The 27,941-nt window shown below is 45.9% G+C and overlaps 1 protein-coding gene across 1 annotated transcript; it reads left to right on the forward strand.

Annotated features, from left to right (window-relative positions):
* Positions 1-11,033: 11,033 nt before the first annotated feature.
* On the forward strand, positions 11,034-24,411 carry LOC142664135 (uncharacterized). Its single transcript, XM_075843107.1, has 2 exons — positions 11,034-11,362; positions 22,969-24,411. The coding sequence occupies exon 2, from the start codon at positions 23,001-23,003 to the stop codon at positions 24,099-24,101; it is 1,101 nt and encodes a 366-aa protein (XP_075699222.1). The 5' UTR covers positions 11,034-11,362; positions 22,969-23,000; the 3' UTR covers positions 24,102-24,411.
* Positions 24,412-27,941: the final 3,530 nt, after the last annotated feature.

Consider the following 27,941-nt stretch of genomic DNA (forward strand, 5'->3'; position numbering starts at 1 on the left):
TATTTCCGGTGATTGCGCGGTGTGAGGGGGTTTATATTTCCGGTGATTGCGCGGTGTGAGGGGTTTTATATTTCCGCTGATTGCGCGGTGTGAGGGGTTTTATATTTCCGGTGATTGCGCGGTGTGAGGGGTTTTATATTTCCGGTGATTGCGCGGTGTGAGGGGGTTTATATTTCCGGTGATTGCGCGGTGTGGGGGGGGGGTGTTATATTTATGGTGATTGCGCGGGGTGAGGGGGTTTATATTTCCGGTGATTGCGCGGTGTGAGGTGTTTTATATTTCCGGTGATTGCGCGGTGTGAGGGGTTTTATATTTCCGGTGATTGCGCGGTGTGAGGGGTTTTATATTTCCGGTGATTGCGCAGTGTGAGGGGTTTTATATTTCCAGTGATTGCGTGGTGTGAGGGGTTTTATATTTCCGGTGATTGCGCGGTGTGAGGGGTTTTATATTTCCGGTGATTGCGCGGTGTGAGGGGTTTTATATTTCCGGTGATTGCGCGGTGTAAGGGGGTTTATATTTCCGGTGATTGCGCGGTGTGAGGGGTTTTATATTTCCGGTGATTGCGCGGTGTGAGGGGTTTTATATTTCCGGTGATTGCGCGGTGTGAGGGGTTTTATATTTCCGGTGATTGCAAGGTGTGGGGGGTTTTAGATTTCCGGTGATTGCGCGGTGTGAGGGGTTTTATATTTCCGGTGCAAGGAGCTTTATATTTCCGGTGATTGAGCGGTGTGAGGGTTTTATATTTCCGGTGATTGCGCGTGGTGAGGGGTTTTATATTTCCGGTGCAAGGGGCTTTATATTTCCGGTGATTACGCGGTGCGAGGGGGTTTTATATTTCCGGTGATTGCGCGGTGTGAGGGGTTTATATTTCCGGTGATTGCGCGGTGTGGGGGGTTTTAGATTTCCGGTGATTGCGCGGTGTGAGGGGTTTTATATTTCCGGTGCAAGGGGCTTTATATTTCCGGTGATTGCGCGGTGTGAGGGGTTTATATTTCCGGTGATTGCGCGGTGTGAGGGGTTTTATATTTCCGGTGATTGCGCGGTGTGAGGGGTTTTATATTCCCGGTGATTGCGCGGTGTGAGGGGGGGGGTTTATATTTCCGTTGATTGCGCGGTGTGGACAGTTTATATTTCCGGTGATTGCGCGGTGTGAGGGGTTTATATTTCCGGTGATTGCGCGGTGTGAGGGGGTTATATTTCCGGTGATTGCGCGGTGTGAGGGGTTTATATTTCTGGTGATTGTGCGGTGTGAGGGGTTTATATTTCCGGTGATTGCGCGGTGTGAGGGGTTTTATATTTCCGTGATTGCGCAGTGTGGGGGGTTTTATATTTCCGGTGACTGCACGGTGTGGGGGGGTTTATATTTCCGGTGATTGCGCTGTGTGGGGGGGTTTATATATCCGGTGATTGCGCTGTGTGGGGGGGTTTATATTTCCGGTGATTGCGCGGTGTGAGGGGTTTTATATTTCCTGTGATTGCGCGGTGTGAGGTGTTTTATATTTCCGGTGATTGCGCGGTGTGGGGGGTTTTATATTTCCGGTGATTGCGCGGTGTGGGGGGGGGGGGGTTATATTTCAGGTGATTGTGAGGGGGTTTATATTTCCGGTGATTGCGCGGTGTGAGGGGTTTTATATTTCCGGTGATTGCGCGGTGTGGGGGGTTTTATATTTCCGGTGATTGCGCGGTGTGGGGGGTTTTATATTTCCGGTGATTGCGCGGTGTGGGGGGTTTTATATTTCCGGTGATAGCGCGGTGTGGGGGGTTTTATATTTCCGGTGATTGCGCGGTGTGAGGGGTTTATATTTCCGGTGATTGCGCGGTGTGAGGGGTTTTATATTTCCGGTGATTGCGCGGTGTTAGGGGTTTTATATTTCCTGTGATTGCGCGGTGTGAGGGGTTTTATATTTCCGGTGATTGCGCGGTGTGAGGGGTTTTATATTTCCGGTGATTGCGCGGTGTGAGGGGTTTTATATTTCCGGTGATTGCGCGGTGTTGGGGGGTTTTATATTCCCGGTGATTGCGCGGTGTGGGGGGTTTATATTTCCGGTGATTGCGCGGTGTGAGGGTTTTATATTTCCGGTGATTGCGCGGTGTGAGGGGTTTTATATTTCCGGTGATTGCGCGGTGTGAGGGGGTTTATATTTCCGGTGATTGCGCGGTGTGGGGGGTTTTATATTTCCGGTGATTGCGCGGTGTGAGAGGGTTATATTTCCAGTGATTGCGCGGTGTGGGGGGTTTATATTTCCGGTGATTGCGCGGTGTGAGGGGTTTATATTTCCGGTGATTGCGCGGTGTGGGGGGGGGGGGTTTATATTTCCGGTGATTGCGCGGTGTGAGGGTGTTGATATTTCCGGTGATTGCGCGGTGTGGGGGGTTTATATTTCCGGTGATTGCGCGGTGTGGGGGGTTTATATTTCCGGTGATTGCGCGGTGTGAGGGGTTTTATATTTCCAGTGATTGCACGGTGTGAGGGGTTTATATTTCCAGTGATTGCACGGTGTGGGGGGTTTATATTTCCGGTGATTGCGCGGTGTGAGGGGTTTATATTTCCGGTGATTGCGCGGTGTGAGGGGTTTTATATTTCCGGTGATTGCGCGGTGTGAGGGGTTTTATATTTCCGGTGATTGCGCGGTGTGAGGTGGTTTATATTTCCGGTGATTGCGCGGTGTGAGGGGGTTTTATATTTACGGTGATTGCGCGGTGTGAGGGGTTTTATATTTCCGGTGATTGCTCGGTGTGAGGGGTTTTATATTTACGGTGATTGCGCGGTGTTAGGGGTTTTATATTTCCGGTGATTGCGCGGTGTGAGGGGTTTTAGATTTCTGGTGATTGCGCGGTGTGAGGGGTTTTATATTTCCGGTGCAAGGAGCTTTATATTTCCGGTGATTGCGCGGTGTGAGGGGGTTTATATTTCCGGTGATTGCGCGGTGTGAGGTGTTTTATATTTCCGGTGATTGCGCGGTGTGAGGGGTTTTATATTTCCGGTGATTGAGCAGTGTGAGGGGTTTTATATTTCCGGTGATTGCGCGGTGTGAGGGGTTTATATTTCCGGTGATTGCGCGGTGTGAGGGGTTTTATATTTCCGGTGATTGCGCGGTGTGAGGGGTTTTATATTTCTGGTGATTGTGCGGTGTGAGGGGTTTTATATTTCCGGTGATTGCGCGGTGTGAAGGATTTTATATTTCCGGTGATTGCGCGGTGTGAGGGGTTTTATATTTCCGGTGATTGCGCAGTGTGGGGGGTTTTATATTTCCGGTGATTGCGCGGTGTGGGGGGGGGTTTATATTTCCGGTGATTGCGCGGTGTGAAGGGTTTTATATTTACGGTGATTGCGCGGTGTGAGGGGTTTTATATTTCCGGTGATTGCACGGTGTGAGGGGTTTTATATTTCCGGTGATTGCGCGGTGTGAGGGGTTTTATATTTCCGGTGATTGCGCGGTGTGAGGGGTTTTATATTTCCGGTGATTGCGCGGTGTGAGGGGTTTTATATTTCCGGTGATTGCGCGGTGTGAGAGGGTTTTATATTTCCGGTGATTGCGCGGTGTGGGGGGGTTTTATATTTCCGGTGATTGCGCGGTGTGGGGGGGTTTTATATTTCCGGTGATTGCGCGGTGTGAGGGGTTTTATATTTCCGGTGATTGCGCGGGGTGAGGGGTTTTATATTTCCGGTGATTGCGCGGTGTGGGGGGTTTTATATTTCCGGTGATTGCGCTGTGTGAGGGGGTTTATATTTCCGGTGATTGCGCGGTGTGAGGGGGTTTATATTTCCGGTGATTGCGCGGTGTGGGGGGTTTTATATTTCCGGTGATTGCGCGGTGTGGGGGGTTTTATATTTCCGGTGATTGCGCGGTGTGAGGGGGTTTATATTTCCGGTGATTGCGCGGTGTGAGGGGTTTTATATTTCCAGTGATTGCGCGGTGTGAGGGGTTTTATATTTCCGGTGATTGCGCGGTGTGAGGGGGTTTATATTTCCGGTGATTGCGCGTTGTGAGGGGTTTTATATTTCCGGGGATTGCGCGGTGTGGGGGGTTTTATATTTCCGGTGATTGCGCGGTGTGAGGGGGTTTATATTTCCGGTGATTGCGCGGTGTGAGGGGTTTATATTTCCGGTGATTGCGCGGTGTGGAGGGTTTATATTTCCTGTGATTGCGCGGTGTGAGGGGGTTTATATTTCCGGTGATTGCGCGGTGTGAGGGGTTTATATTTCCGGTGATTGCGCGGTGTGGAGGGTTTATATTTCCGGTGATTGAGCGGTGTGAGGGGGTTTTATATTTCTGGTGATTGCGCGGTGTGAGAGGGTTTTATATTTCCGGTGATTGCGCGGTGTGAGGGGTTTATATTTCCGGTGATTGCGCGGTGTGAGGGGTTTTATATTTCCGGTGATTGCGCGGTGTGAGAGGGTTTTATATTTCCGGTGATTGCACGGTGTGGGGGGGTTTTATATTTCCGGTGATTGCGCGGTGTGAGGGGTTTTATATTTCCGGTGATTGCGCGGTGTGAGGGGTTTTATATTTCCGGTGATTGCGCGGTGTGAGAGGTTTATATTTCCGGTGATTGCGCGGTGTGAGGGGTTTATATTTCCGGTGATTTCGCGGTGTGAGGGGTTTTATATTTCCGGTGATTGCGCGGTGTGAGGGGTTTTATATTTCCGGTGATTGCGCGGTGTGTGGGGTTTATATTTCTGGTGATTGCGCGGTGTGAGGGGTTTATATTTCCGGTGATTGGGTGAGGGGTTTATATTTCCGGTGATTGCGCGGTGTGGGGGGTTTATATTTCCGGTGATTGCGCGGTGTGAGGGGTTTTAGATTTCCAGTGATTTCGCGGTGTGAGGGGTTTTATATTTCCGGTGATTGCGCGGTGTGAGGGGGTTTATATTTCCGGTGATTGCGCGGTGTGAGGGGTTTTATATTTCCGGTGATTGCGCGGTGTGAGGGGTTTTATATTTCCGGTGATTGCGCGGTGTGAGGGGTTTTATATTTCCGGTGATTGCGCGGTGTGAGGGGTTTTATATTTCCGGTGATTGCGCGGTGTGAGGGGTTTTATATTTCCGGTGATTGCGCGGTGTGAGGGGTTTTATATTTCCGGTGATTGCGCGGTGTGAGGGGTTTTATATTTCCGGTGATTGCGCGGTGTGAGGGGTTTATATTTCCGGTGATTGCGCGGTGTGAGGGGTTTATATTTCCGGTGATTGCGCGGTGTGAGGGGTTTATATTTCCGGTGATTGCGCGGTGTGAGGGGTTTTATATTTCCGGTGATTGCGCGGTGTGTGTGAGGGGTTTTATATTTCCGGTGATTGCGCGGTGTGGGGGGGGGGGGGTTTGTGGGGTGAGATGTAGATTTTGTGGGTGACATTTTGGGGACTTTTTATTCCCTATGTTGGAGAATCGCGGCGACCATAAACAGCGACGTTCAGATGTGAATTATTTCTGCCGGTTATAACTTGATATTTTTATAATTCGTACATTACGTTACTTATTATTAATGTTTACATATTTTTTTGTATCAAAAAACAAAAACCGTCATACAATGTATTACTATGGTAACCGGTCGGCATCGCACAGTTTCTTCAGAGGACAGAGGAAGCCGCTATCTCTAACTGATCAGAAGCCGCGGTCGCTATTGATCACGGCATCTGAGGGGTTAAACGGCCGGGATTGCGCTGTCTCTGATCTTGGCGGTTGCAGGCGGCGGTCAGAAGTCGTGTACGGTGCCGGCTCCGCTCCTTCTAGTGTGACGGCGCACGTCCAACATAATACTATAGACCTGATGTCACCAAGGGGTTAAACCCTCCTGTATTTCATATTTACAGCAATTAAAATGACTAATAATAATCACCAGCACTGTGCCAGACAAAAACGCACCAAAACCGCACAGAAATCACCATGTAACCTTACCTTACTACTGCATAATGGGAAATCTCTTCACTGACAACAGAGAGAACACTAAACAACAGCGGTGACCGGAAGTCATGTACACCCGCCCGGCGCTGCTTCTTCTCATACACGCCAACAGCTGAAGGACCTCTAATGACGTCACAGACATGTGACCGGGAGAGAACTCCGCCCCTCATGTCACATGATCATCATCACTACACGCACGCACAGCATAGGAGCTCTATCGCCTCACAGAACTCCGCCCCTCATGTCATGTGATCTCGTCACAGGTTTTCAAACATCTTTCCACTTTTAAGCTCCGCTCCTGAAGCCGCGACAACGTGATCTTCGTAAGTCCTTCATTCACCATGTCTCTGCACTGATAAGCTCCACCCCTCCTTCCCCCATCACGTGGTGTTGACGTCATCACAGGTCCTTCAGCTATTGCCGTGTATGAGGTAGAGAGCAGCGCTGGTCGGGTGTTCTCTCTGTTATCAGTCCCCCTGTATGAGTGTGTATACAGAGAGCTGTCAATCATTGAGTGACCCCGCCCACTGGACTCCTAGCCGGGATTTAACCCCTCCAGTGCCGGTCTCTTTGGGGTAAGTTGTTATTTCGGATGTTTTGTGGGACGAGTCGTATTTTGTAATGACATAATATTCGGGACATACAACTTATTCACTGACTTTTATACATTTCTTGTTCATGTCGTTCACCGTGCGGTTTAAGGGAATGTTCACACGTAGCGAATACGACCCACAACACGCAAGGAAATCACCCCGAATATTCACCCCAAATGGTGGACGTATAATCCCCCCGAATATCTACTACAGAAATACAACAAGGCCGATCCTCACCTCTCCCAGCGTTACCATAGCAACACGTCCCTGCTCTAACGGCCGTGTCCAGGAGACCCCTATAATGACATGTGACCTCTCCAGCCTGTGATTGGCTGCAGGGGTCACATGACGCCTTCTTTATATCTGTGTAACCTGCAGCGTTGCTGTGAACACGCGGTGGAGCCGCAGAGGATTCTGGGAACAATGGCGTTTGTTGCGGAACTTGACTTTCCCATTGAACTTAATGGGGAAATTCTGCAACAAATGCGCAGCGAATCCGCGGTATAAATCCGATATCCTGCGTGTTTATAATCCGCACCGCAGGTTAACCTCTTAGCCGCGGTGCGAGGATTAGATTCTGTGGGACGAGATGTAGATTTTTTTATTTTTTTTTTCCTGTGTTCACCGTGCAGGTAAATAATGTTATGTTGTACTCGTTCTGAGTTTTACGGATGCGGTGATACCAGTTATGTTTTATTATTTTATTTTTAATGTTACATTAAAGAGAATATGAAAAAATGGTTTTGTTTTTTTTTTTATATATATTTTTACATTTTTTGTACCTAAATAAAAACTTTAACGATTTTTAAAAAATCTTATTACCCCCGCATGCTGCCATGTGTCAGGTTGTCAGGAGTCAGGTCTTCATTGTCTGGGGGGAAATGTCTTCATTTTACTCTTCTCACCTGAGAGATATGCCATAAATGTCTGATATATGGGGGTCCCACCTTTATGTGGAGAACGGGGGTCCCCCTACCCGCCTGGTGAGGTGATGACTACATCCAGGTGGAGAATGAATGGAGAGGTGACCACACATGTGCACGACTCTCTCCATTCACTTGTATAGGAGGTCCAGAAACAGCCGAGCACGGCCAGAGGTGGAGCCGCATCTATCAGATATTTCTGGCATATCCTGGGGAGAAATGTCCGTGTTGGGAATACCCCTTTATTCCATGTGGTGACGGCTCTGAGAAGATGTTTCTCTCAATGATGAATAAGTGAGGTTCTGTATGTCACACATGATGTTGTCCCCTGTATGATTTCCATCTTCTCCTTTCTTCATAAAGACGTCTGCAGTACTAGATCCTCCAGTTCCTCCAGTTTTCTCATCTTCTCCTCCACAACGTTCCTTCTCCTGAATGACCCACCAAGGATGGACAAGGACAGGAATGAGATGAGCAGAAGAATATTAGACTTCACGTTGGAGATCATCTACCTGTTGAGCGGAGAGGTAAACTTTTCTACATTATAGAACAAGTCATACATAGGGAAGGGACATTACATAATAGGAAGAATCCAGTGTCCTGTATAACAGTGTCCAGACCTTCCATGTGACGTCAAGAAGCCACCAGCAGAAAAGCTGAAGATCAGCCGCCAATATGGTCAGTTATGTGTCATGTCACCAATGCAGCAATAGTAATGTTGTAGAGCAATGAGAATGACAAGGAACCAGGAGGATCAGGATGACCTCTATATAGAAACATAGAAGATGACTGCAGGAGGGGAGCACATGGTCCATCTAGTCCCCCCAATATTATTTCCTTTTTAGTTTTGGCCTCGTTCTATTTTCTCTGTCTTTTTGTAGGTGAGGTCTCCAGTATTACAGATGTGGGGTCACTAGAGCTCTATACAGCGGGGTCACAATCTCCCTCTTTCTACTGAGGGGGGAATACTGTGTTCAGTTCTCTAAGTGTCTCTCTCCATACACAGGAGTACACAATAGTGAAGAAGACATCGGGTGACTGTACGACTCCCATCATCCATGAGTCAGGAGGATGGAGCAGTAGTCAGAGCCCCATCACAGAGCCTCCCCCTCACTCCGGATACATGAGAAGAAGATCTTAGAACTGATCTACAAGATGACTGAGCTGCTGACTGGAGAGGTGACACTGCTGGGAATGCTGGGAAATTCTACAGTAACAGCACTGGAGGTGTCTGGGTAATGACTGTATCATTGTGTGTGTCAGGTTCCTATAAGGTGTGAGGACGTCGCTGTCTATTTCTCCATGGAGGAGTGGGAGTATCTAGAAGGACACAAGGATCTGTACGAGGAGGTCATGATGGAGGACTACCGGCCACGCACATCACAAGGTAAGAAGAGACAGATATATCATTTATATATTATTATTTTGTTGTTGAAGTGTTAATTTTGTCATGTGCAGTATATACAGACATGTGGTTCCTAATCTCTGATCACACGTTCCTCGCTTTGCTGCAGTGCTGCACTAGGGGATGGTCACAGATTTGTTGTAGAAGTTTCCATATATCTGAATGTAGTTGTTTCTGCAGCAGGTACATGAATTTTTACTAACCACAATCAGATGAGTTGGACAATCACAGAAATTACTGCCTCCATTTTTCCATGTGTGAACATAGTCTTATATAACCAGTGACTGATCTGCGCTGCTCTTATAATCTCTACAACATGAGGAGTGTAAAGTTCTACCATGTGGGAACAGCGGAAATGACAATTGTGTGAAGATATAACAAAGGGTTAAATATCTTCCTTTGTAAGACACACTATACAGGGTCACTGGTAGTAATGTAGAATGTGGATCCAGGGATCTGTCCGTTGGTCAGCCGGGGGCAGGGAGGTATTTTCCACTTTATGTAGAATTGGGTCTCTGTTGTGTGATTGGTTTTCACCTTCCTCTGAATCTACTGGGATTCGTTATGTATATTAAATACTTGCATTTCCCATAATTTAGCAATTATAGAGCACCTTTTCTTAGAACTTTGCATTGTGCTGTTCCTCTGTTATTCCTCCTGTTAATGTATAAATGATTTGACATCTAGGTGTTACCAGCCAGGGGCGTGTCCATAAAGTCTGACAATATCCAATCAGTGCTGACAATATCAGAAGGTGTAGGGCACGACTCTTTCACAAGGGGAATGGTAACACTCTTTTCTCAATTTACTCTTACATTTCCAGTAGGAATAACAGAGGAACGGCATAACACAGAGTTCTGAGAAAAGATGCTACAGAATTGTTGATTCATGGGGAATACAAGTATGTAGTAAACAGACGTGTTAGGAGAGCCGACAAGTCCTCTATAAAGAGTGTTTTTTGCCTTCCTCTGGATGAACTGGGGTTTGTAAGTCTAAAAAGTTTAAACGTGATGGACTTAGACCTTGTTTAACCCACTAACTATGTGACTATGTAAAATGTCGATCAGCCCCAACATTAAAACCACTTGCCTAGTATTGTGTAGGTCGCCCCCGTGCTGCCAAAATATCTCTGACCCATGGGGACGTGGCATCTCCATGGTATCTGGCACAAGACGTTAGCAGATACTTCAAGTCCTGTAAGTTGTGAGGTGTGGCCTCCATGGATCCGACTTGTTCTTCCAGCACATTCCACAGATTATCGATCGGATTGAGATCTGGGGTATTTGGAGACAAGTCAACTCCTTGAACAATTCCTGATCAATATTTGCAGTGTGGCGGGGGCATGATCCTGCTGGAAGACGGCATTGCAGTTAAGAATAACGCTCACATAAGGGGGAACTTATCTGCAGCAATGTTTAGGTAGGTGGTACGTGTCACATTTAAATGAATGCCAGGACCAGCAGAACATTGCCCAGATCATCACACTGGCTCCGCCTGTCTACTTCTCATAATGCATCCTGCTGCCATCTCATTCCCAGGTAAGAAAATGGGATTTATCGGACTAGGCCACCTTCCATTGCCCAGTTCTTATACTGCCTATTGTAGGCGCTTTTGGTGGTGGACAGAGGTCAGCATGGGCGCTCTGACTGGTCTGCGGCTACACAGCTCGATACACAGTAAGCTGCAATGTTCTGTGTGTGAGATTCCTCCAACACCCCAGTGGTTTCCCATCCCTTGTAGAGAGGAAACTTGGAGTAGTTGTTTTCCTTACTACAGATACTTTGTCTGACCGTGGGTTCCCTCTTGTAAAACTTTGACTTCCCAAGCAGGGTGTATTGTTCCAGGGCAGCGACCTGGTACTCTTTTGGTTGGCACGGGGGTCTTATAATAGGACCCCTGCATCCTGCCGATTTCACGTGTATTCATATCCTTAGGAGGCAAATCAATTGAATACTATCGTGGAGCAGAAAGCCGTTGGTTCCCCACCATTCACTCTGTAGGCCACAATAGGCCTGCGGCTGACAAAGCACTGGGAGCCCGGTTCACTTGACGAGCAGCATAACATTTTCATTTTGGCTCTGATCAATAAACATATACTGGAAGGTGTAGAAATATGTGTGTGATATATAGACAGATATACAGTAGTCATGTATTCAGTCACTGTGTGTTTCCTACAGATGGATCCAGAAGGAGAAATCCACCAGAGAGAAGTCCCAGTCCTCTGTATTCCCAGGACTGTCCAGAGGAAAATCACAATGTCCCAGAGAATCCTCATGTAGATTAAGCTGAGCCCTATACCAGATCTTTATAGGGGGGTGTGGAGCTTTTTGATCCTGCGGTCATAGATTTTGGTGGTTTCTTATGTTGATCTGTTACATTCTTCGCACTCTCTGCTGTATTGCACTGAATTGTTACATATGTGATATCAGGTGGAAGATCTGACTAATATTAAAATGGAGGATGAAGAAGAAGAGCGGGTGAGGGGTGATCAACCGTGTAACAGTTAAGTGGAGGAGGAAATTCCAGGAGGTGTTACCACAGGTAAGCAATAATGAATTCAGAAAGTGATTTCAGAGGTTTCTTAAGATGATGTTCCTCTTATGGGGCCGTTCACACATGTTCGTTGCTCCTGTCCGCTTCCCTCCGGCGTGTTGCAGAACATCCGGAGGAAAACTGATGCTAGAACGGATCCCATAGCTTTCTATGGGATCCATCCTGGCACAGGGGATATATATCAGATGTGGCTCCGTACGGCGCTGGACCTGGGCAGGAGCCGGATCCAAAAACGTTACCTGCAGCGTTTTTGGGTCCAAGTCCCAGGGAAGTCCAACGCCGTATCCTATCTATTTTAACTGTGGCCGGATGAACTCCGGGTGCTGCCGCATCCACCTTCCGGCAGCACCCGGTGGGATGGTGGCCGGGGTTATGTCCCGCTGAGTTGAACCCAATTCTGAAGCAAGGAACCATCAGCTCCCTGCTTCAGGATTAGTTCGGAGCAGAGGGAGCTCCTTCGCTCGCCGAGGACTCCCCGGCACAGCGCTACTTTAAGCGCTGTGCTCGGGGAAGCCCTTGACCTCACTGTCCATATATGGCACACAAGAAAATGGCAAAAACACAGAAAAAGGCCATACTTACAAATGGACACAGCCAGGTCAGAAACGCTGATGAAGGAGAGTGAGCAGGTGATTTAAATAATAATAGCCACTCCCACTAGTCTTGAGGGGAGTGGTGTGTGTGGTGCATGGGATGTGTAGTAAGAAATAATAAATGAATAGTGTGTGTGCAAGTGTAATACTATAAGTGAAGTATAGGGGGCAGTAATGAGAAGTGCCTCAATAGAAATAAATGGATAATGGGGTGCAAGTGAGTGAAACATGGAGGGATAGTGTGTACGTCATGAGGCACAACGTGTATAGCCAGGTAGAAGCCTATTTGTGACGCCTTGATAGTTCATAGAGCGGGCTACCCTGCTTGCTATGCCAAACAACAACACACCATGCTCTCCCAGCATCAAAGACCCGGCTGTGTCCAAGAGAAGCGAATATACGTAATAATGAAAAATACCTGAGGCATTAGTGATCATTTTGGCCAAAAGGACGCAAGCTTGCAATCCACGACAAGGATCCCCAGACTTGCGAGTCCCTAACTCCTTAACTGGAACAGAATGTTCCTGATTCACAGACAAAACAGGTAAAAACAAGGGGACATATACAAAAACACCGAAAAAGGCCATACTTACAAATGGACACAGCCAGGTCAGAAACGCTGATGGAGAGTGAGCAGGTGCTTTAAATAATAATAGCCACTCCCACTAGTCTTGAGGGGAGTGGTGTGTGTGGTGCATGGGATGTGTAGTAAGAAATAATAAATGAATAGTGTGTGTGCAAGTGTAATACTATAAGTGAAGTATAGGGGGCAGTAATGAGAAGTGACAAGAAAATGGCGACAGCACACTGCGAACACTAATGCCACCTAAGCCACTAAATATAAATAAATATGCATTACTGCTAAATCTACTTACAATAGGGAGGTTCCTAGTGCACATTTTGATCATATTGTGAGCCCACCTGCCATGACAAAGTGACCTCTGTGGGGTGGGAACCTACGCTACATATACACCCAGAACTGGGACTAAGCCTGCATATACTTGCAGATGGTAGGAACCAGCATTAAACTAATTAAAATCACCCAGGGCAGAATGGTTGGAGTGCAAGATCAAAAAATGGAGGCAGTCACTAACCCCACATATATGAATCACCTAAACAACACAAAAGTTTGAACAGCACATTGCAACAAAATTAAACAAAAAGTGTTAGGGTATGTTCACACGCAGTGACCAAAAACGTCTGAAAATACGGAGCTGTTTTCAGGCGAAATCAGCTCCTGATTTTCAGACGTTTTTGTAGCAACTCGCGTTTTTCGCGGCGTATTTTATAGACGTTATTAGAGCTGTTTTTCAATGGAGTCAATGAAAAACGGCTCCAAAAACGTCCCAAGAAGTGACTTGCACTTCTTTTTCGCGGGCGTCTTTTTACGCGCCATATTTTGACAGTGACGCGTAAATTTACACCTCGGAACAGAAAACCATAAAACCCATTGCAAGCAATGGGCAGATGTTTGTAGGCGTATTAGGGGCGTTTTTTCAGGCGTAATTCGAGGCGTAAAACGCCAGAATTACGTCTTAAAACACTGCGTGTGAACATACCCTTACAGGTGCAAGAACGCCTGTGACTGCAAATTTATACAGCACACAAGAAAATGGCGACATCAAACTGCGAACCTCCCAATTGTAAGTGGATTTAGCAGTAATGCATATTTATTTATCTTTAGTCGGCAATGCTGTGGCCGGGTATTCAGTTCAGGGAGTAACCCCTGACGTCACTGTCCATATATGGACAGTGGTCAGGAGCTCCTCCTGGAGGCAATCCCCGGCCACAGCATCGGCAATGCTGTGGTTAGGGATTCCTCTGCTAGAGGGAGCTTCAGTGGCGCTATCTACAGGGGAAGAGGGTGCTGAAAACAGTGGGGGTGGCGCTATCTACAGGGGGGCTCTGTATGGCACAGTCTACAGGGAATGCTGTGTGGTGCCATCTACAGTGGCCGCTGTTTGGCGCTATCTACAGGGGGGCTGTATGACTACAGGGGGTACTGTGGCATCATATACAGAGGGCACTGTGGCATTATCTACAGGGGGGGAGTGGCACTATCTACAGGGGAAGGGGGGTAGCACTATATACAGAGGGGGTGGCGCTATCTACAGTGGGCGCTGTGTGGCGCTATCTACAGGGGGCTGTGTGACATTATCTACAGGGCGTACTGTGGCATATACAAGGGCACTGTGGCATTATGTACAGAGGGCACGATTTCATTATCTATACATGAAATTCATCTGACTTAAAAAATGGGTCAAAAACAGAAAACACGGATACAAAACAGATGCAAAACAGCCATCAAAAACGGACCTAAATGTCCGTTTTCAACGCCCGAGACCTGTTGTGTTAATAGAAACAACAGCAATCCCTGTGTGGTGTGGGGTGGGTAGGAGATGCGGGGTGGGATTGGGTAGCTGTAAAGGCACAAAAAACTGGCTGCTCCCTGAAGTTAGAGCTAGTATTTGGCGTCTTTGCAGACTCACAAGGCTGCGTCGAACATCTGATCTGAGTGGACAGCAGCTGCCTTCTGGGCTCCCTCTCTTGGCCTCGTCTTTGGCGCTGCACTGAATATAACACGCATTACCTTACAATGTGTGTGTCAGACTTCAGTGTAGCGCTGAGGGCGCAGCAGAGAAGGAGAGCCCTGACATGGTACACAAAATGTATCTAATCTATCATGTTTCCAATCTATAATAAACTTTGCACCACTCTGATAAAAGTGACACATTTTCAGGCCCTAGACGACCGAACGACAACTGATGGTTTTGTAGTAAGAATTGTGAAAAAGCCGGATGGCAACTGATACATTTTTGCATCCGTTGTAATCACTTGAGACAAAAAAACTGATGCTGATGCAACTGATATATGTGAACGCACCCTTTGTTCTACATTACAGTAACGCGTCAGACAATGTGTTATACATAGTGCAGGAGCTGAGGGAGCTGTGACTGCACATAGAAGTTCTCTACAAGGTGATCTATGAATCCGGTCATGCACTAGGCTTAGCATCAGATTTTGGGCGGCACCAGCTGCACTAACAGCCGGGATCTGAGAAAACTAATTTTAACCACTTGAGCACCGAGATCAATGCTGATAGGGGCACTCGTCATTTCCAGCCTTGCATTGGGTGTGAAACCACCCTCAGTGGCTGTTTTTTTGTGGCATTTTTCCTGCCATTTTTTTTTTTCTTTAAGGCCTGGTTTACACGAGCGTGTGAGTTTTGCGCACGCAAAACCCGCAGTGTTTTGCGTGCGCAAAAGGCACTTAACGGCTCCGTGTGTCAACAACGTATGATGCGCGGCTGCCTGCTTTTTGCGCAGCCGCCATCATTATGACACTCCGTTTGGATGTTTGTAAACAGAAAAGCATGTGGTGCTTTTCTGTTTACATTCAGAGTTTGACAGCTGTTGCTCGAATCGCGCTGTTCGCACGGAAGTGCTTCCATTTGACATGTGTGGTTTTCACGCTCCCATTCACTTCAATGGGTGCGTGATGCGCGAGCAACGCATAAATATAGGACATGTCGTGAGTTTTTTTCAACGGACTCACGCTGAGCAAAACTCACGGACTGTCCTCATGCCCCCATAGACTTACATAAGTCCGTACGACACGCGTGAAAATCATGCACGTCGCCTGGACGTATATCACGCTCGTGTAAATGAGGCCTTAGGCTGATGTTTTCTTTTTAATCAAATAATTTTTTATTAATATTTTCACAATTTACATACATGAAAACACCCCGGAACCCCCTCCCCCCTCTTCCCCTAACCCACCCCTTGCTCAAAAGGAGAATCAACAGTTAGAAAATGATACTGTATGACACAAATTAGCACTTGTTACATGAAATGGACAAAGATCAGTAGAGGTCCATCACAATGAACAGTCAATATCATATCAACACCAAATCACTATTTGTTAGGCAGTATAAAAGACCATTTGACAAATACCATACACATTATTGTTACATATCATATACATCATTATCAGAGGAGGGCCAGAGACTAGCAAGAACTCACCACGTCCCCAATCGAGAGATCAGATCAGCGAGGCAATCTGTCCAAGAGCAGCACAGCTGAGGTCAAATCCAGTGTATCCAACTAAGGAGCCCATAAGTCCTCAAACCTCTTAGGGTATGTTCACACGCACTGTTTTCAGACGTAATTCGGGCGTTTTACGCCTCGAATTACGCCTGAAAAAACGGCTCCATTACGCCTACACACATCTGCCCATTGAGTTCAATGGGTTTTACGAAGTTCTGTTCCCACAAGGTGTTATTTTACGCGTCGCTGTCAAAACACGGCGCGTAAAAAGACGCCCGCGAAAAAGAAGTGCATGTCAATTCTTGGGCTATTTTCGGAGCCGTCTTTCATTGACTCCATTGAAAAACAGTTCCAATAACGTCCGTAAAATACGCTGCAAAAAACGTGAGTAGTTACAAAAACGTCTGAAAATCAGGAGCTGTTTACGCCTGAAAACAGCTCCGTATTTTCAGACGTATTTTGCTAAGCCGTGTAAACATACCCTTATACTTGACATGCTTTAAATATACAATTTTTTCAAGCCGCAGCAGAATATTGACCCTGGATTTAAATTCTACAAGCTCAGGGGGATCAGTTGCCTCCCAATGCGCAGCTATCGGCTTACGAGCCTGATACAAAAGTCTCAGAACCGCCAGCCTCTGCCCCTCCGTAGCAGTCCATTCAGAATTGTACCCCAGGACACAGACAATCGGATCCAAGGGAATTGCACATTTATACACCTGATCTATGAGACCCACTACCTTCCTCCAAAACTCCCCAAGCCGCGAACAACTCTACATAACATGCAAAAGACCTAAATCTCTCTGCCACCTTTCCTTTATAGTAAGAGGCCGAGCTTTAAGAGTGGATGCCAGTAAAGACCTGTATAACAAGGAGATTATACCCTTAGTGTTACCAGGTTGCGCCTGAACCGTGATAAAAGAAGTATGAGAGGACTGGACTATCGGGACAAGTCTATTCTGTACATCATAAGCATGCCGAAGCTGAAAATACTGATAAAAACTTGATCTCGGCATATCAATTTGCTCCTGAAGATCTTCAAATGTATGAAACACACCTTCCGATAAAAGACTCTGAATGGTTCTGATACCTTTACGCTGCCACTCCTCAAACCCGAGTAATTTATCAAATTTTTTATAAAGAGTATTTCTCCAGATAGGGGAATAAGGAGTGTATCCCACTAATCCCACCAAAGCCTTCGCTCTATCCCAGACCTTATAGATCATAGCTAATGTAGGAAAGTCCGACTGCTTTTCTCCCAGTCTCCCAGATTCCAGAACCAATAATAGCTGTTTCTCACCAGTCACCACACTAAGTAACTTCCCGACTGCATTAAATGGTACTTCCGATCCCCACCCTCTAATATGTTGCAACGGAGCCGCAATATAATACAACCACGGCAGCGCCAACCCCCTATCCTCCTTTGGCCTCTGCAGAGCTTCCATACGAATCCTTGAAACACCTTTTTTCCATATCAGATCCCAAAATATAGCAGTAATTTTATGAAAAATCCTTTGGGGAAGCCATACCGGGGCATTATGCAATAAATATAATATGAGGCATAAATATAATTTTAGAGAGATTGGCTCTACCCACCACGCTAAGCGGCAACTTACACCATGCTGTTGTCTTACTCTGGAGCTTACCTAATAACGGGTCAATATTAAGAGACTCAAAATCTATAACACTGTCACTCACATGAATGCCGAGATATTTAAACCTGGAAACCCTTTGCAATTGCCCTGTGACCTCCTCCACCCCGGGGGGGGGGGGGGTTGAGGTCTCACCAACAAAAGAGAGGATTTCGTCCAATTGATCGTTAATCCCGATAAAGAGCCAAACCTATCAATTATGCGCATAACATGCCTTAGGGACACTGGCCAATTACTCCAGAACAAAAGCATGTCATCCGCATAGAGAGCAACCTTTTCATGTATCCCGTCATAGCAAAACCCTCGAACTTCATCAGCTCTACGAATGGCAGCCACCAACGGTTCAATGGCCAATACAAATAAAAGGGGCGATAGGGGACACCCCTGTCTCGTTCCTCGATAGAGTGCGAATGAAGGTGACAGTAACCCATTTGCTTGAACCCGGGCTTTAGGCGCAGCGTACAGCAATTTCACCCAGGCTATGAATCCCTCCCTAAAACCAAAACATGAAAAAGTATACCATAAGTACTGCCATTCCACGCTATCAAAGGTTTTGGCCGCGTCCAAAGAAGCCACAGCCCTGACCTCCCCCACCCACTGAGGCATCTGAAGATTCGCATATAATCTGTAAAGGATCTGCCAGACACAGCTTCTGTGTCGACGCCCATGGTTAATCAGTCAGCATATGCTCCTAGGTCTGATAGAGTGACTCGATCTGCTACCACTCAGGCTGGTAGGCTGAGGAGTGGGAGAACCTATCAGCCTGGCCAGACGGTTCTAGCTCCCGCCCTCGGTCTATTTATACCTTCATTTGCTTCTTGTCTTTGCCTGTGATTCTCTCTTGTTTGTTGTTCCTGGCTCTGCTGTTCCTGCTAATACTATTGACCTCTGCTTCATATCGACTCTGGCTTTACTGACTATGCTCCTGCTCTGCGTTTGGTACCTCGTACACTCCTGGTTTGACTTGGATCGTTCACCACTCTTGTTGCTCACGGTGTTGCCGTGGGCAACTGCCCCATTTCCCTTAGCTTCTGTGTACCCTTGTCTGTCGTGCCCATATTGAGCGTAGGGACCATTGCCTAGTTGTACACCGTCGCCTAGGACGGGCCGTACAAGTAGGCAGGGACTGAGTGGTGGGTAGATTAGGGCTCATCTGTCTGTCTCCCTACCCTGACATTACATAATCTGCGCAAATTAACAGCCATTGACATATTGGGCATAAATCCTGCCTGATCCTGATGTACCACCTTTGTGACCACCCTAGAAAGTCTAGTAGCCAGACTCTTAGCCAGAATTTTCACATCAACTGTCAAAAGCGATATGGGCCTGTAGCACTCAGGCATTCTAACTTCCTTATCAGGCTTGGGTATTACAACAATAACGGCATCGTTCATCGAGTCCAGCAACCTCCCCCTATCCAAAGCCGCTTGATACACCTTAAGCAATTGTGTCATCAGGGGTTGCGTACACAGTTTAAACACCTCAGCCGGCAAACCATCCGTACCAGGGGACTTCATATTAGCCATTGAGGCCAATGCCTCCTCTAACTTCTCCAAAGTTAATGGAGAATCTAGTTGAACCGCATCCTCGGGACACAAGGATGGAAGAGAAAGACCCTCAAAGAACGCCTCCAGCTCCCCTCGAGAAGGATCATTCCTGAAGAGGAGTAAAAATCTTTCAACACTTCCAGAATCTGCTGGGGATCATCCACCAAGGTCCCTGCCCTTGAGTATAGTTCCCTAATATACAAATTTTCGTGTTGAGCCCTAGAGATCACTGCCAGTAGGTGACCCGCTTTCTCCCCTTCCTCAAATTCTTATGTTTTTGAAAAAACAGTTTATGCCCTGCTTTGGTAAGTAGATATAAGGCTTTGGTAAGTAGATAAAAGGCTTTCATGGCATCCCATACTACCAAAGACGAGGTTGGTCCATCATTAGAAGTAAAAACTTAATGGAGCTGATTCGATATCGATACTCTAGGTGAAATTAGCTGTAGCCAGTACGGGTTAAATCGCCCATAGACCTGCCAGATGCTGGAGCAAATTTCAGAGACCCTTTACGCGGGAATGATCAGACAAACCGCGTGGCAGGTAAGTCATCTCCACAAACGGCAAAATGAGGGAATTACCCAGACCCAGATCAATGCGCAAAAGAATCTCATGGGTCACAGATTGACACGAAATCTTTCTGACTGTGGGATACTTAATGCGCCACAAATCCACCAGGCCTACCTCACGCAAAACTTTCCCAAAAGGTGTCAAATCTCCACCTGCCAACCCTAATCCTCTCCCCAGCCGATCAAGAGATATGTCAACAGTATTATTAAAGTCCCCTACAAACAACCAGGGCACTTGAGGACCATGCTTAGTAAATTGCATAACACGCTGAAGAACCTCGCTTGAGTATTACGTAGGCACATACACCGCCACTAAAATACAAAGGGATGTAAACATTTTCCTGTATAGACACACATAGCGACCCTCCGAATCAATATCTGAAGCAAGACACTTCTGTGAAAAATAATACTCACTACTCTGGAGTATGCAGTATGTGTCGCATGGAATTTTTGTCCCACCCAAGGTCTATCTAGGAGCGAGAGTCTATCAGGGGTCATATGCGTTTCCTGTAAGTAAAGAATCATTGGATGCTCACCCTTCACAAAATCATATATAGCTCTTCGCTTGTTAGCTTCTGTCAAGCCCCTCACATTCCAGGAAATTACTTTTATTGTGTCAGCCATGACCCATATATAAAATCAGCAGGGACCCAAGCACACCTCTACACACAAAAGAAAAGGCCCAAACAGTAAGTATCATTGCCCTCCCAATGTCTAGCATTTGGGCATCCCATCCAAAGAGCCCACCCCTCCCTATCCCCCCAACAGCCCTCCAGACAAGGAGAACAAGCCCCATTATCAATTCCCTAAAAACTTGGAATCAGGGTCCAGGGCTACAACGTATTTTTCCTACAAACCCCTTCCTATCTGTGTATATCGCAAGGCAAGCTATTCCCCCTCTTAGGGGCCAGCAAAAATATAACAACAATATAAAGTAACAACAGGCAAACGATAAGCCCACAGTAAAATCATTCTCCCAGTGGTATACCAGTACCACCATTTAAGTGCCAAAAGGATAGCGATTCAGATACATCCGGGTTTATATTAAAAAGGAACAAAATGTGTACAGCACTGAACAGGTAAGGAATGACATCATTTTAACCACTAGACTACTCAGTCCCATTAGACCCACAGTTCATGGGTCAAACATTAATCTTGAGGTTGGCAGTCATCATCTTCATCTCGGAGGTCCTAGTCCCCCGGGACCCGCAATTGACGCTTATGTTGATCTAGCCACCTCAAACTATCTTTCGGATTTTCGAAGAAGTGTGTACCTCCAAGCGCTGCCACCTGCAGCCTCGCCGGGTATAGCATGGAATAGACCACATGCAAGTTCCTGAGGCGCCGTTTAATATAAAAAAAAAATCTGAGCTAGACGTTTCTGGACATCCATGGAATAATCTGGAAACAGCGATATCTTGTGACCATCAATTTCCAAGTCTTGGCGCTCACAATCCTGACATTATTCCGCCTAAGACGGTTTTCCATGTCATCCTGCTTGAATCTCAACACCTCCATATTTCTGGAGTGATTATTCACCTCCCTCCACAGGGGAGATAGCACATCTTCAATTTCACTCACACGGTCCTCCAGAGCCGTAGTACGCTCAGATATTTTTTTGACATCCTGTCTAAGTATAGAAATGTCCTCTTTCGCTCCATCAACCTGGTAGGTAAGAGAAGCATGGCATTTTGTAATGGCTTTCATCAGGTCAGCCAGTGTGGGTTCCACCCCAGATCTAGGCTCTCCCAGACATTCCACCAGCCCTTCCACAGCAAGCTCAGACTGAACACCATCTCCTTCCTCCCCTGGGTGTTGCCCAGGATTGTCCATGCTGCCCGTAGCAAGATTAGTACAAGCAAACCTGCTCAGCCTGGTCACCACATCCTTCTGAGGTTCCACAACACGTACGGCTCTAGCAGTAGGGAGGACACCGGCGCCATCTTGGGCCTCCCTGTCACCGGCTTTCACTTCTCGTCCCTTCACCATGTCGGCAAAACTTCAGGAAGCGACTTCTCCGGAGCGTACCTCTATGGACCAGGTAAGTCCAGGACAACAACAGCCCGGTTTTTAGCGAGTTATTCCGGCACAACAGGATAAATTTGGCGGATCAGAACGGGAGCTGCAGCAAACACGTCTGCTCACATCGCTCGCTAGCCACGCCCCCGTTCAGGCAGATGTTACATGACTGTTTATATTAAAATATAAAATGCTCTGCACACAATGGATGTTTTTTAAATGTTATTTTTCCTGCTCTTTTGGTGCGTGTTTTGCTTCCGTGGCATTTTTTTTTTCAAAACGCAGTATTCTTCTCTATAGAACCTGAAGAAAAAAATATGTTACAGATGTATGAATAAAAAAAACAAATACAAAAAAACACCAGATGAAACGCTTGTAAAACACGCATGAAATTTATGCCGTTTTTTACAACTCAAGAACTGACACAGCGATTTTTGTGAAGTCTTTGCAAAATGCCACGATTTCCTGCAATTGTGAGATCTCTGTACCTGCAGCTTTTCGTTATTGAGAAATACTTGCAGAAAATATTACAAATCTAGGGCAATGTGCACATGGGAGTCCAAGAAATGCTGGGACTTCAGGGAATATCTATAACAAAGCAGACAGAGCTGCAAGAAGCTACTGCAAGCATTACATGAGAGAGTTCAGGCAGGCTATGAGTACAGGGAGGTTTAGCAAAGAGAGTCACCCCCATTTCCTGCAGTCTGTCTACTCTTCTTAATAACTAGAGACTGAATTTGCAGGACAACCGAGAGTGGACAGCAAATTGTAGAAAAGGAGTTACCTAGTGGCTTCATACAGGCTTTGCAAGGATAAAGCAGACATTTTTTTTAAGAAAGCAAATGGCAAAATTGATGGATATCAGGTATACTATTAGATTATCACTAGTTTTTAATGAAAAATTCTTGTCCATTTAAAGTGTTTTTCAAAGATTTATCAGGCTGGAATTCGGTATTCAGTTTTTGTGGCAGTATTTGGTGCAGTTGTTTTTTTTATATCTAAAGCCAGTGGTGGATTTGAAGGGAATGGCTCAAACCTTTCCTTCCTGCTGGATCCAATTCTGATTGACTATAACAAAAAAAACTGCATGCTGCCTAATATGTCATAAATTTGTCTACTTATTTGGTTTGAAAAATAAAAAAAACACAATTAATTTTTAATCCTAACAGCAGATACCAGTAAGAACTCTGAGGGAAACTTCATGTTTTCGATAAATTCTGAAGTAGAAGATCAAGATATCATGCAGCAGTCTTCAGGAGAAAACCACATTAACCTTAATGTACATCAAGGACTTCACAGTACAGATCTATCATATAATCATGAGGCATCTTATCCTGACCAATCACTGATTGTTACCACATGTAAAGCTCAGAAAGGGGGTAAAAAGTTTGAATGTGGTAAACCGTTCCTAGAAATCTCAGCTGTTTTTAAGCACAGAACAGCTCGCACAGGGGAGAAGCCAAATTCATGTTCAGAATGTGGGAAATGTTTTACACATAAATCAAGTCTTGTTGCACATGAGAGAAGTCACACAGGGGAGAAGCCGTATTCATGTTTAGAATGTGGGAAATGCTTTTCACTCAAATCAAATCTTGTTAAACATGAGAAAACTCACACAGGAGAGAAGCCGTATTCCTGTTCAGAATGTGGAAAATGTTTTACAGATAAATCACATCTTGTTACACATGAGAGAATTCACACAGGAGAGAAGCCGTATTCATGTTCAGAATGTGGGAAATGTTTTACACATAAATCAAATCTTGTTACACATGAGAGAATTCACACAGGAGAGAAGCCATATTCATGTTCAGAATGTGGGAAATGTTTTACAGATAAATCAAGTCTTGTTACACATGAGAGAACTCACACAGGAGAGAAGCCCTATTCATGTTCAGAATGTGGGAAATTTTTTACAAATAAATCACATCTTGTTATACATGAGAGAATTCACACAGGAGAGAAACTGTATTTATGTTCAGAATGTGGGAAATGTTTTACTCATAAATCAAGTCTGACTACACATAAGAGAAGTCACACAGGGGTGAAGCCATATTCATGTTCAGAATGTAGGAAGTGCTTTAGAGATAAAACAGGTCTTGTAAGACATAAGAGAAGTCACACGGGAGAGAAGCCGTATTTATATTCAGAATGTGGGGAATGTTTTACAGTAAAATCAAGTCTTGTAAGACATCAGAAAAGTCACACAGGGGAGAAGCCATATTCATGTTCAGAATGTGGGAAATGCTTTTCACTAAAATCAAATCTTGTTACACATGAGAGAATTCACACAGGAGAGAAGTAGTATTCATGTTCAGAATGTGGAAAAGTTTTACAGATAACCCAACTTTTGTTACACATGAGAGAAGTCACACAGGAGAGAAGCCATAATCATGTTCAGAATGTGTGAAATGTTTTACAGATAAATCAAATCTTGTTACACATGAGAGAATTCACACAGGAGAGAAGTGGTATTCATGTTCAGAATGTGGGAAATGTTTTTCACGATAATAAAGTCGTCTTGTTAAACATGAGAAAACTCACTGAGGGGAGAAGTCATTTTGATGTTGTATATGTGGAAAATGTTTTACATGGAAATAAAATTTTTAAACTCATCAGAGAATTTCCATTAAAAAAAAACATTTTTTTGTCGGAAAAGCTATAAGAGCAAAAAAGATTTTTAATTTATCAGGTTACTTACAGAAAATAACCCCTTGGCGATACAGCCAATTATATCCTTGTGAACAGAGGTCAATATTTTTTTCAAATCTGATGTGTCACTTTGTGAGATTAATTTAAATGTCCTTTAACCTTTCCCGATCTCTTCCGCGTAGATACAGCACTGTGTCACAAAACAACGCTCAGTCCATGCTTACCTGAGCAGACCATTTCAGCGATGGGGCAGGAGCTGTCTCTAGTGGCTGGAATGCAAAAATACAATCTGGATCTCCCTCTAGTGGCTAGAACATGGCATTATGTACAATTCTGGTAAACTCCCCTCTGACGTCACATGATGCCTAACTATAGGACAGCCCATATAAGCCTCTCTCTGAGCACCAACAGGTGCCAGAGTATCAGGTAATTTCTGCCTAGCTCCAGCATTGTACCATATCTTATCTGACTGGAGCGGAAGAATCTGCTAAATTATTATTAAAACATAAATATAATTACACATAAATATATATATGCAAAATGCTTACCTGGAAAAAAAAAGGGGTGTGGTAAATAAAAAATTTCATATTACAAAATGAGAAGTTGTACTTAAAGGGAAGGTGTCATTTTTTTTAATTTTTATTATATTGCTTTTAATAAAATATAAACAAAAATTGTATTTATTACTGTTGTCATGTTCTAATTTTTACTGTGTTCAAACTTTTACTTCTCTATGGGGGCTGCCATTTTTTTTTCATGTCTGTCGATTAACGACACATACAGAGATGGAATACGGCACATACAACCCCATAGAGAATGCGAACGGGAGCCGTTCCATTCTCAGAAGCGTACGCCGTCTGTGTGGGAACGGCACATGTATTATCTCACACCGCTGTACATGTATGATGGGGAGTTACCATCACCAGTGGGTGTCCGCTGTACAGTCCTGGCCAAAAGTTTTGAGACTGACACAAATGTTGGTTTTCACGAAGTTTGCTGCTTCAGTTTTATATAGTGGCGATTTGCATTAACTATTGTTATGAAAAGTGATCAGATGAATTGTAATTAATTGCAGTCATTCCTTGCCACGAAAATTAACTTAATCACAAAAACCCCAATTTCACAGAATTTCAGCCCTGCCACAAAATGACTTGCTAACATATCAGTGATCTTCTTGTTCGCGCAGGAGAAAGTGTTAACGAGGACAAATCAGATGATATCACTCTGTAATGCTGATTGAATTATGATAGCAGACTGGTTGCTTTAAAAGGGAGTTGGTGATTGAAATCATTGTCTTCCTTTGTTAACCAAGGTTACCTCCAAGGAAACACGTTCAGTCATGTTTTCTTTGCATCAAAAGTGCTTTACAGGCAAGGACGTTGCTGCTCGTAAGATTGCCCCTAAATCAACCAATTATAGGATCATCAAGAACGTCAAGGAGAGAGGTTCAAATGCTGTGAAGAAGGGCACCCAAGAAAGTCCAGCAAGTGCCAGGACCATCTACTAAAGAAGATTTAGCTATCGGTTTAACACCAGTGCAGAGCTTGCTCAGGAATGGCAGCAGGCATCTGCACGCACAGTGAGGCGAAGGCTTTTGGAGGCTGTCCTGGTGACAAGAATGGCAGCAGAGAAAACACTTATTTCCAAGAAAAACATCAAGGACAGACTGACATTCTGCAGGAACTAGAGGGCTTGAACTGCAGAGGAATGTGGTAAACTTATTTACCCTGTTTGGGACTTCTGAAAGAATGATTGTCCAGAGGATAAAAGGTTAGCGTTACCATGAATCCTGTGTAATACCAACAGCAAAGCATTCTGAGACCATTGATGTGTGGGGTGTCACAAAGCGGGTTAGTGGACCCACTAGGCCGTACCGCCGTAGCGGGGAGGCAGCTGGCCAAACAACAGGACACCCCAGAAATACAATGTCCCGCACAAGCGTACCTGGATAGTCCAGACGGTGGCCTCAGCTCTGGCACAGTTGGAGATGGGTGCAGTAGATAGTGCCAAACGTGGCGGATGACACAAAAGCCGCAAGTTGCGCCAGACGTGGCAGATTCCTCCGGACGTGGCAGATGACAGAACGTGGCGGATTCCTCCGGACGTGGCAGATGACACAGGACGTGGCGGATGACACAGAGCGTGGCACGACTTTATACAAAGGCACAGCACAGGAAACATGAACGGGGAACAAGGAACGGGTCACAACTGGAACGGAAAACACTAAGGGACCATTTGCAAGACAGACTAGGAAAACTAACAACGCTCAGGCAACGATTAGAAGGCCAGGGGCCTTCTTATAGACCAGGCAATCGTGGCAGTTGACGATGATGACTTCCTCCTATTTGCGCCCTTTAAGGCCGGGAACGAGCGCGCGCACCCTACGGGACACAGCCGAACGGAGCGGAAGTGAGCGCTGGCGTCTCCTAGGAAGGAGATGGGGACCAGCGCTCACGGATCCATGGCTGCGGGCGTCGGGAGGTGACTAAACCCGACGGCCCGCGGCCATGGATGCTACAGTATCCCCCCTCTTACGCCCCCTCTTCTTGGGGCCAGAGCGAGAGAGACATTTTTTAATAAGAGCAGGAGCGCTGAGGTTATCTTTTGGCTCCCAGGACCTCTCCTCAGGACCAAACCCTCTCCAGTCCACCAAATAGAAAGTCCTTCCTCCTACCCTTTTGCAGTCCAGGATCTCTTTTACCTCGAATACATCAGAAGTGCCGCTGGGAGCAACTGTGGAACTAGAAGTCTTGCTGTAGCGATTCAGGACCACTGGTTTCAGGAGGGACACATGGAAGGAGTTAGGGATTCTGAGGGTAGGAGGCAGCCGCAGCTTATAGGAGACAGGGTTGATTTGTTGCAGGATCTCGAAAGGACCAAGGAACCTGGGAGCAAACTTGTATGAAGGCACCCTCAAGCGAATTTTCTGAGAGGACAGCCAGACTTTAGTCCCCGGAAGATACTGAGGTGGCTCTCTTCTCCTAGTATCCGCCTTTCGCTTCATGCGATCTACCGCCAGCAAAATAGAGGACCGGGTCTGTTTCCAGATTTGCAGGAAGTCTCCATATGCAGAGTCAGCAGCGGGTACCTGAGATGAAGTCGACACAGGAAGAGGAACTCTGGGATGTTGACTGTACACGATGTGAAACGGAGTGGAAGTGGTGGACTCACTTGTGTGGTTGTTGTATGAAAACTCGGCCCATGGAAGAAGCTGTACCCAGTTATCGTGCTGTGAAGAGATGAAGTGGCGGAGATAATTCTCCATGATCTAGTTGATCCTTTCAACTTGCCCATTGGACTGGGGGTGATAGACTGAGGAAAAGTCCAAACTCACATCCAGGAGTTTACAGAGGGCTCTCCAGAACTTTGAGGTAAACTGAACACCCCGATCTGACACGATGTGAAGAGGAAAGCCATGCAAGCGAAAGATGTGTAGAATGAAGAGACTCGCCAGACGAGGAGCAGAAGGTAGGCCGGTCAGCAGGATAAAATG

The sequence above is a fragment of the Rhinoderma darwinii genome, chromosome 1 (genome assembly GCF_050947455.1).
Source record: "Rhinoderma darwinii isolate aRhiDar2 chromosome 1, aRhiDar2.hap1, whole genome shotgun sequence".
Lineage (NCBI taxonomy): Eukaryota > Metazoa > Chordata > Amphibia > Anura > Rhinodermatidae > Rhinoderma > Rhinoderma darwinii.